The 10352-nt window shown below is 53.5% G+C and overlaps 1 protein-coding gene across 1 annotated transcript in view; it reads right to left on the reverse strand.

Moving 5' to 3' along the window:
• Positions 1–10352, reverse strand: part of STUB1 (STIP1 homology and U-box containing protein 1, E3 ubiquitin protein ligase) — a 27956-nt gene that overhangs the window by 7582 nt on the left and 10022 nt on the right. Inside the window, exons 2-5 of the mRNA XM_015408097.1 lie at positions 6832–7030; positions 4772–4937; positions 2975–3065; positions 1913–1969 (exon numbers count right to left, since the gene is read on the reverse strand). Of these exons, the coding sequence (XP_015263583.1) occupies positions 1913–1969; positions 2975–3065; positions 4772–4937; positions 6832–7030 (513 nt within the window). The remainder of the gene's footprint in view (positions 1–1912; positions 1970–2974; positions 3066–4771; positions 4938–6831; positions 7031–10352) is intronic.

Genomic DNA, 10352 nt, shown 5'->3' on the forward strand with positions numbered 1-10352 from the left:
GGGGTTTGTCGCTGAATTCCTCTGCACAGCAACACCGGTCTTCCTTGGCAGTCTCCCGTCCGGGGTACCGGCTTTGCTTCGCTTCTGACGTAATCCGGCTAGTCTGAGCTACATTAACTCACACCCAGGGCTATTTTTGGGCAGGAACGCACAGGAACGGAGTTCCGGCTGGCTCCTAAGTTGGCCACGCCCAGCGGGAACTCATTAGCATAACAGGCCACACCCAACAGCAGAAACTCACTAGGATTGGCTACAATTAGGGGTGTGTGGCCTAACATGCAAAAAGCCCTGGGTTTTGCCAACAAACAAGGTCAAGAGAATGAGAAGCAAAAAGGTGGGTGTGGCTGGATGACCACACTTCTGGTAACACGGGAGTGCGGCCTAATATGCGAATGAGCTGTGCTGTCAAGGGTGTGGCCTAATATGCTAATGAGTTCCTGCTGGGCTTTTTCTACAGAAAAAGCCCTGCTCACACCTATCTACCAGGTGTGTGGCTCATGCCAATCGTGAAAGCATCAAAACTGGGCTGTTGTTGTTGTTCAGTCGCACAGTCGAGTCCGACTCTCCGCGACCCCCTGGACCAGATCACACCAGGCCCTCCTGTCTTCCGCCGTCCTCTGAAGTTGGCTCAACTTCATGTCCGTTGCATCGATGACACTGTCTAACCATCTCCTCCTATGCCGTCCCCGTCTTCTTCGACCTTCAAAACGGCTGCCCAGGGGCAAAGAGAGGATTCCTGCCAGGGATTCCCTTGGTGTGCAGAAAGACATGACTCTGGTGAGTCGTGTTCCCTCTAAGCTGAGTAAGTGTGAGCTAGCCCATGACTCTTTAGCCTCCAGATCACACATTTTTTGTCTCGGCTCGGGAAGGAGGGCTCCAGAGCAGACTAATTGATGCAGCAGAGCCCAATCGCTCGCTCACCACTTTAATGCTGGTCGCTCACAAAGTGGAATTTTTGCTCACAGGAGGGAGCATTGGCTGAGTTTCCAAACGGGGAAAAAAATAACAACGGGGTGAGGACTAAGCGTCTTCTAGGAGGCACCGAGAGCAGCTGACCCAGTTTAGCAAGTGGGAGAGGGATGATAAAGGGGTCTCCTCCAGTTCCTGAGTGGCTATAAAATCCAGGCAGGGAGAGGAAGAATTGTGAAACTTCCCCTCCTTGAAGTCCAGCAGGCAGCGTTGGCCAACCACAGTGGCTGGAGCGTGGGGGAAATCGGCCAAGATGGCCAAGAGAAGAACAGAAGAAGAAGAGATTGGATTTATACCCCACTGCCCTTCACTACCCGAAGGAGTCTCAGAGCGGCTGACAAACTCCTTTCCCTTCCCCTCCCCACAACAGCTGTGGAGCCTTGTGAGCAAAAATTCTACTTTGTGAGCTTCTGGCATTAAAGCCGTGAGCGAGCGATTTGGCTCCTGCATAAATTAGTTTGCTCCGGAGCCCTCCTTCCTGAGCTGAGATGAAAATGTGTGAGCCGGAGGCTAAAAAAATGTGAGCTAGCTCACACTAACTCAGCGTAGAGCGAACACTGCCTGTGAGGTTGGTGGGGCTGAGAGAGCTCTCTTGAGGACTGCCCTTGAGAGAACAGCTCCGAGAGAACTTGTGACTGACCCAAGGTCACCCAGCTGGCTGCATGTGGAGGAATGCACAAGAGGATCCCAGTCAAACCGGCACGAAGTCACTGCATCCTACGGGCTACCCCGGCGCTACTGTGCGAAAGGAGACTAGAGCCCTCTGCTCCCGAACCCTCCCTCGTTTGGCCACGGCTTCCTCTCAAGGAATGCACAAGAGGATCCCAGTCAAACCGGCACGAAGTCACTGCATCCTACGGGCTACCCCGGCGCTACTGTGCGAAAGGAGACTAGAGCCCTCTGCTCCCGAACCCTCCCTCGTTTGGCCACGGCTTCCTCTCACCTTCCGTTTCTCGTCCACTTGGGAGAAGAGCTCGTCCATGTCTGCCAGGTACTTTTCCTGAAAGAGAGAGGCAGACGCCTGAGCAGGGAGGGACGGTGGAATAAAATTGATCATCGCCGGCTGCTCGCCTGGGACGAGACCACAGAGGTGGCTGTGTGCCGGCATCTCTGTTTCAAACCCATTTCTTCCACCTGGAAGGAGGTACCTGCTCGGGTCTCCCCGGGCCGGAAAAGGGGGGAAACTATCCTTTCCAAACCAGCACCCCTGAGACTCGCATGTTTGATGCAAGCGCGAGCAGAGAGAGCAACAAAGTAGGGGTTTGATAACATTAACGGCCGCCAGGCATCAGTGAAGATGTTCACGGCCGGAAAAGCCTGCTTCTGGTACAGGCCCAGCTAGTGGAACGAGGGGTCTGCTTTTTGCAGCTGCCCGTCTACAGAAGCCAAGGGCGGAGAAAGCTGTCGGCCGCTGACAAGTGCCAGAGTGAATCAAGACGCCCCCGGTCAAATGAACCAAGATCAGGCCCGTACCTACGGTGGGGCTTTTGGGGGCTTCTGCCCCCTTTCTCAAAGGCACCCCCCCACAAGAATTACTTCTGTAAATGCTTTCCCCCCAAATCCTTTTAAAACTTTTTTTAAAAAGGCGTGCACTCCTTTAAGCAGAGTGGGGTGGTGTAGTTGACTGATTCCCGCACTGAGCAAGGGGGTTGGAGTAGGTGACCTCTAGGCTCCCTACAAACTCTGTCAGGAAACTGGTCCCCTTTAAGAGAGTTTTTCTGCCTAAGTGTTAGCTTTCTTGACTATAGAAGCCATCACCCCCACCTGCTGGCCTGTGATCACAATTGTTGTTTAGGCCGGCAGAAGCGATTAACTTGCAGCAGCTGAGAACTGTCATCTAAGGACAGCTTGCAATTTAGAGATCTCTCCTACTAACAGCTTTCTCTGCTGGCTAAATGGCTTTTCTTCCTGCACTGAGCACATCCGCCCCACCAGAAAAAAAAACTTCCCCACAAGCCACAAAATCCGGGCTACGGGCCTGACCACGACGGAGAAGGACCCTCACGTGTTTGGTTTCGATGTTCCCCAGCTGCGCCCGGCTCCGGTTTTCATCCACGTTCTCCTCTTTCTGCGCCCGCCGACATTCTTCTAACTCCCTGCGAGAGAAATAGAGGAGTGAGGAGAGGAACGCACGCCGTTTGGCGGGCGAGATGGCACGAATACGGTGGGCTGGGGAGGAAGAGGGGAATCAGTACCAGAAGCCACCATATTGAAAGGTGGGATGGGCACATGGGTCGGACCGGACCAACCGTGGGATTGGGCCAATACCGGCTGTTCGGTTTCTGGGTGTGACTCAATATGCCGAGTAGTGGATCTACAGAGTCCCAACTTAAAAAGTCTCCTTGCATAAAGACACAGCACAGCCATTTCTGGATCGTACCATTTCAGAGTGGACGAGGGGGGGGGGGTTGCACCATCCAACACTCCCCCACATTCAAAATAGCAAACGGACATCCCTGCATGCAGAAAATTAAGTGCCCGGGGTGGGGTGGGGTAAAGCCTACTACTCCTTCCAAACTTCCCCTTTTCTAAGTGACGGGGTTTTCTTCGGTTTCCGTTGCACCCTCCCACAGTCCCACAGAAGAGGGACAGTCCAGGAACCCGTTTACCTCTCAGAGAGCCCCTGGGGGGGTTGCAGCCAGCGTTCCCTCTAAGCCGAGTTAGTGTGAGTCAGCTCACAGTTTTTTTAGCCTCCGGCCCACACATTTTTGTCTCCGCTCGGGAAGGATGGGGCTCCAGAGCAAACTAACTGATGCACCGGCCAAATGACCTGCTCACAACTTTAATGCCAGCAGCTCACAAAGCAGATGTTTTGCTCACAAGACTCCACAGCTTAGAGGGAACATCGGTTGCAGCCCTACGCACATCCGCCTTGAAATAAAACCCACCGACCACAGTGGGACTTTCACTTTGACTAGACACGTGTTGGATTTGCTGGACGCCTACAGTTTCCAATTGTGGCCTCTGAAGAGAACACACCCTTAAGACTGGTGTTCCCAGGGCGCTGAACACCAGGACGGATTAATCAGACATAAGAGCCAAAGAATAAGGGAGCAGGAAGGCTCTGCTTCATCTCAGCCTTGGACTTAAGACTGGCGTTCCCAGGGCGCTGAACACCGGGACGGATTAATCAGACATTAGAGCCAAAGAATAAGGGGACAGGAAGGCTCTGCTTCATCTCAGCCTTGGCTAGAAACCGCCTCGATGATCTTTGGCAAGCCCCACCTCTCTCAGCACCTCACTGACAACACTGGGACCACCTCGCAGGGCCGTTGTGCTTACAGAGATAAGACTTTGGAATATTTTTAATTCTCATAGAAAGGAGAGTCCAGCAGCACCTGAAAGACGAACAAAACCTGTGGCGGGGGAGGAGCTTTGAGTCACGGGCAGTGTTCCCTCTAAGCTGAGTTGGCGTGAGCTAGCTCACAGTTTTTTTAGCCTCCGGCTCACGCATCTTTGTCTTAGCTCAGGGAGGATAGCTCCAGAGCAAACTGATTGATGCAGCAGCCCAGCTGCTCGCTCAGAACCTTAATGCCAGGAGCTCAGAAAGTAGAATGTTTGCTCACAAGACTCCGCAGCTTAGAGTGAACATTGGTCACGTGGCTCCCTTCTGAAGTGAGCGCTTTTCTCCTGCTACAGACAGACGTAACAGGGCAACCCGTCTTGATTTAATTCTCATAGTAACACTTGGCCTTTACAGGGGCGAGCGGATGCGCAAACCACTCACCTGTAGCGGGATCCGGTATTTCTCAAGAGCGCCTCCCCCCCCCCCCCACACCGGCAGATCGTTCCCGGTCTTTACCTCTCCTTCTCGGCCACGATGAGTTTGGTGAGATAGGAGTGCAGCTCATCTTCTTGGTTGATCCGCTTCTCCTCGATGTTATTCCAGCGCTTCTTCTTGGCGATCCGCAGGGCGCTGGGAATGTCGTCCCCAAAGTTCAAGCGTTGCTCCTTGGCCAAGTTATAGGCTGCATGGGACAAGAGCCCTTCGTTCAGGAGGGGAGATGGAAATCCTCCTCGGCCAGGGCTATTTTTGGGCAGGAACGCACAGGAACGGAGTTCCGGCTGGCTCCTGAGTTGGCCACGCCCAGCAGGAACTTATTAGCATAATAGGCCACACCCAACAGCAGAAACTCATTAGGATTGGCTACAGTAGGGGTGTGTGGCCTAACATGCAAAGGAGTTCCTGCTACAAAAAAAGGCCCTGGGTTTGGACAACAAACAAGGTAAACAGAATAAGAAGCAAAAGGTGGGTGTGGCTGGATGAGCACACTTCTGGTAACACGGGGTGTGGCCTGATATGCTAATGAGATGTGTTATCAGGGGTGTGGCCCAATATGCTAATGCGTTCCTGCTGTTGGGTGTGGCCTATTATGCTAATGAGTTCCTGCTGGGCTTTTTCTACAAAAAGAGCCCTGCTCCTCGCTAATAACGCCCCACATTTGAAGGATCAGACGAGGGGCGTTAGGGGCCAGACAACACACTTTGGGGGTCTCTCCTAGGGTCTGGTGCCCCGTACTTACTCATTTGGGCTAGGATCGAGGGCTGGGTTCGGATCCCCACGCAGCCAGTAAACTCACTGATTGACTATGATCCAGCCCACTCACTCTCTCCCTCTCAGCCTAAGCTGCCCCGCGGGGCTGTTGTGAGGATAAAATGGGAGAAGGAGAAGAAGAGATTGGATTTGTATCCCCGCTGAGAGCACTTGTATGAAATAATGCGGTATTCTCAGTCCTCATCAAATGGGGCATTTACAGGGGCGAGCTGATGCACAAACCATTCACCTGTAGCGGGTCTGTTATTTCCCCCCATTTGATGAGTACTGAGAATACCGCATTATTTCGTACAAGTGAGTATGGTATTGAGCGCCGAACGCAGCACCCAGCGGACATGGCTCCTTCGCTCCTCCATTTTATCCTCACAACCCTGTGAGGTAGGACTGGCCGAGAGAGAAGACGACTGGCTCTAAGTCACCCAGTGAGCTCAGGTGGCAGTGCGAGGATTTGAATACGGGTCTCCCAAATACTGGTCCCACACGACGCCCTGCTGGCTCTCTCTTAATTCCCCTCCGGCAATTTGGCTCCTGCTAAACTGTGGACCCCCTCCCCCAGAGAAGAAGAAGAGAAAAGAGACTGGATTTATACCTCGCCCTTCACTCCCCGAAGGGGTCTCAGAGTGGTTTACAAACTCCTTTCCCTTCCCCTCCCCACAACAGACACCCTGGGAGGCAGGTGGGGCCAGGATTCCCAAGTACTTACGGTGATTCGGCGGGGGACAAAGACATCTTCGCAGGATCATTCCTGCGGGGACAACAGACGCGCCGCACCAGGCCGTCGCCAGGAAGTGACGCCGGGTGACGCTCTGGCAATGGGGCCAGAAACTCAATGGTATCATTGAGTTTTCAGCCCCATTGCCAGAGCGTCGCCCAGCGTCATTTCCTGGTGACGGCATGGTGTGCTTTGCTACGGGGAGACATGTTCCAGCCGGGGAGCATGTGCCCCCCGCCGGATTGCGGTAAGTACTTGGCAACCCTAGGTGGGGCTGAGAGAGCTCTTTTGAGGACTGCTCTTGAGAGAACAGCTCCGAGAGAACTCGTGACTGACCCAAGGTCACGCCGGCAGCTGCATGTGGAGGAGCGGGGAATCAAACCCAGTTCTCCCAGATTAGTGAAGAAGAAGAAGAAGAGATTGGATTTATACCCTACCCTTCACTACCCAAAGGAGTCTCAGAGTGGCTTACAATCTCCTTTCCCTTCTCCTCCCCACCACAGACACCCTGTGGCTCCTCTAACCACGACACCAAGCTGGCTCACCGAACGTTGGGTATTCCAGGGCCCGGCCCGGCCGCGCCTTCCCAGCTCACCCCTCTGAAGGTTGGCAATGGCCTCGTCGTAGTTCTCCATCTCCATCTGGCACTGCCCCAGGAAGAAGTGGGCCTTCACCGACTGGCTGTCCAGTTCCAGGGCGTGCTTGCAGTCGGCCAGGGCCTTGTCGTGCTGCTGCATCTTCAGGTAGCATAAGGCACGGTTCGTGTAGTAGACGGCCACTAACGGATTCCGGTTCTGGAAAGAGAGGGGGAAGTGTTCAGAAACCGGGCCGACGGCTCGGCCTGTCCCTCAAGGGGTCCGGGACTGCCACAGCCCAACGAGGGGTTATCGAGTGACAGAGCCGAAGTGCCTCGACCTGGGTGGCCCGGGCGAGTCTGATCTCGTCCGAACTCGGAAGCTCAGCAGGGCCGGCCCGGGCAACTACTTGGATGGGAGACCTCCAAGGAATACCAGCAGTAGGGAGGCGGGGGCAGGCAATAGCAAGCCACCTCTCTGAAAACGTCCTAGCCCCACCAGGACATCGCCAGAAGTCACCATGACTTTCAAGCATACAAGCACGCACACAGATACCCCTCCCCTCAAAAGTTAGAAGAAGAAGAAGAGATTGGACTTATACCCCACCCTTCACTACCTGAAGGAGTCTCAGAGCGGCTTACAAACTCCTTTCTCCTCCCCCTCCCCACAACAGACACCCTGTGAGGAAGGTGGGGCTGAGAGAGCTCTGACAGAAACAAAAGGACAGCTCTTATCAGAACTACAGCTTGCCCAAGGTCATCCAGCCAGGTGCAAGTGGAGGAGGAGTGGGGAATCAAGCCTGGTTCTCCCAGATTAGAGTCCGCGCTCTTAACCACGACACCAAACCTACAGACCCGAAGCAAAGGATCTCTGCAGTAGAAACAGCAACAGATTGAAGACAAAGGGAAGTCCTGTTTCATGCACCTAGTAAGCAGAGGCACACCAGAGATGTCTTGCCTACTGGCAGAAACTAAAAAAAAAAACGGGATCTGCTCGACGCGTGCACTTACAGACCACCTGATCATTTTCAACATGGAACGAGGTTTGCTGGGCCACAGAATTCTTCCCAGACCAGGGGTGTCAAACGTAGGAGCCCTCCCACTGTTGCTCCCCCCGCAGGCACCAAGAAGACAGAGCATCCCTTGCCCCAGACTGAGAGCTTTTATCTATGCCTTGTGGCTAATAGCCACTGATGGACCTCTGCTCCATATTAAGAACATAAGAGAAGCCAGTGTTGGATCAGGCCAAAGGCCCCTCCAGTCCAACACTCTGGGAAACACCAGGTGCAATCGGGAGGTCCAGCGGTGGGGCCAGGACACTAGAAGCCCTCCCACTGTCCTCCCCGCCCCCACAAGCACCAAGAATACAGAGCCTCCCTTGCCCCAGACCAAGAGCTCCTATTTATACCTTCTGGCTAATAGCCACTGATGGACCTCTGCTACATATTAAGAACATAAGAGAAGCCAATGTTGGATCAGGCCAAAGGCCCATCCAGTCCAGCACTCTGTGTCACACAGTGGCCAGAAATACCAGGGGCCATCAGGAGGTCCACCAGTGGGGCCAGGACACTAGAAGCCCTCCCACTGTTGCCCCCCCCTCCAAGCACCAAGAAGACAGAGCATCCCTTGCCCCGGACTGAGAGTTCCCATCTCTTCCTTGTGGCTATAGCCACTGATGGACCTCTGCTCTTAACATAAGAAAAGCCAGTGTTGGATCAGGCCAATGGCTTATCTAGTCCAACACTCTGTGTCACACCGTGGCCAAAAATACCAGGGGCCATCAGGAGGTCCAGCAGTGGGGCCAGGACACGAGAAGTCCTCCCACTGTTGCCCCCCACACACACAAGCACCAAGAAGACAGAGCATCCCTTGCCCCAGACCGAGAGCTCCTATCTATACCTTGTGTCTCATAGCCACTGATGGACCTCTGCTCCATATTAAGAACATCAGAGAAGCTAGTGTTGGATCAGGCCAATGGCCCATCTAGGCCAACACTCTGTGTCACACAGTGGCCAAAAATACCCGGTGCCATCGGGAGGTCCACCAGCGGGGCCAGGACACTAGAAGCCCGTCCCACTGTTGTCCCCCCCACAAGCACCAAGAATACAGAGCATCCCTTGCCCCAGACCGAGAGCTCCTGTCTATACCTTGTGGCTGATAACCACCGATGGACCTCTGCTACACTCACCTCATCGCCTATGGTGACTCGGAGTCACCTGAAGGCGACCGTGCAGGAAACCTTGCCCCAGACCGAGAGCTCCTATCTATGCCTTGTGGCTGAGAGCCACCGATGGACCTCTGCTCCATATTTAGAACATAAGAGAAGCCAATGTTGGATCAGGCCAAAGGCCCATCCAGTCCAGCACTCTGTGTCCAAAAGTGGCCAAAGAATCGGAAGGTGGAGCAAAACAGCAAAAGGTCCACCTTATAAACTGAGAAGTAAAAAGGCGAACCCCAGTACCTGAAGACGTGTTCGGAAAGCCCAATAAAGGGACAATATTAACCCCAAAGGGACATTATTAACATACTTAATGTCTTTATTTTTTACAGGTAAAGATGAAAAGAAGAAAGGTCAATCACAGAAGAAGCCAAAGACTTTGTGCATGCTAATAACAGATTAATATACTAATCAAAGCATCACTCACCACTTTTCTTGATCCATCTATATACCCTCCCTGTTTTCTGAATTTAAAAGCAAGAACATAAGAGACACCAATGTTGGATCAGGCGAAAGGCCCATCCAGTCCAGCACTCTGTGTCACACAGTGGCCAAAAATACCAGGTGCCATCAGGAGGTCCAGCAGTGGGGCCAGGACACTAGAAGCCCTCCCACTGTTGCCCCCCCCCACGCACCAAGAAGACAGAGCATCCCTTGCCCCAGACCGAGAGTTTCTATCTATACCTTGTGGCTGATAGCCACCGATGGACCTCTGCTCCACTCACCTCATCGCCTATGGTGACTCGGAGTCACTTGAAGGCGACCGTGGAGGAATGCTTTTGGAAACTGAATGACTGGTCCTCTTTCTCTCTCTTTTCGCATTAAGCCTATGGCTGTGCTCTGTGTGGCTCACAGAGGCAAGCTAGTAAATCTGCGGCCCGGCAGATCTCAAAGTCTTAAGTTGCAGCCAATGTTCCCTTCTAAGCTGTGGAGTCTTGTGAGCAAAAATTCTACTTTGTGAGCTACTGGCATTAAAGGTGTGAGCGAGCGATTTGGCTGCTGCACAAATCAGTTTGCTCTGGAGCCGTCCCTTCCTGAGCCAAGACAAAAAGGTGTGAGCCGGAGGCTGAAAAACTGTGAGCTAGCTCACACTCACTCAGCTTAGAGGGAACCCTGGTTGCAACTCTTTGCACTCCACACGTACTAACAGGAGACGCCCTCCCAAAGAGCCTCATCGGGAAGGCAGGGACTCCGTCACAGCCAGAAGAACTGGTCTTGCCAACGAGGAATGCAAACAGAATCCAGGCAAGGGGGAAAGCTTTGTTCAGCACTCACCGTCCGAATGCAAGGTGGGGGCAAGCCCCGGAGGAGAAGATCCTACAGG

Source organism: Gekko japonicus, unplaced genomic scaffold (assembly GCF_001447785.1).
Source record: "Gekko japonicus isolate JY-2015 unplaced genomic scaffold, Gekko_japonicus_V1.1 scaffold5127, whole genome shotgun sequence".
NCBI lineage: Eukaryota > Metazoa > Chordata > Lepidosauria > Squamata > Gekkonidae > Gekko > Gekko japonicus.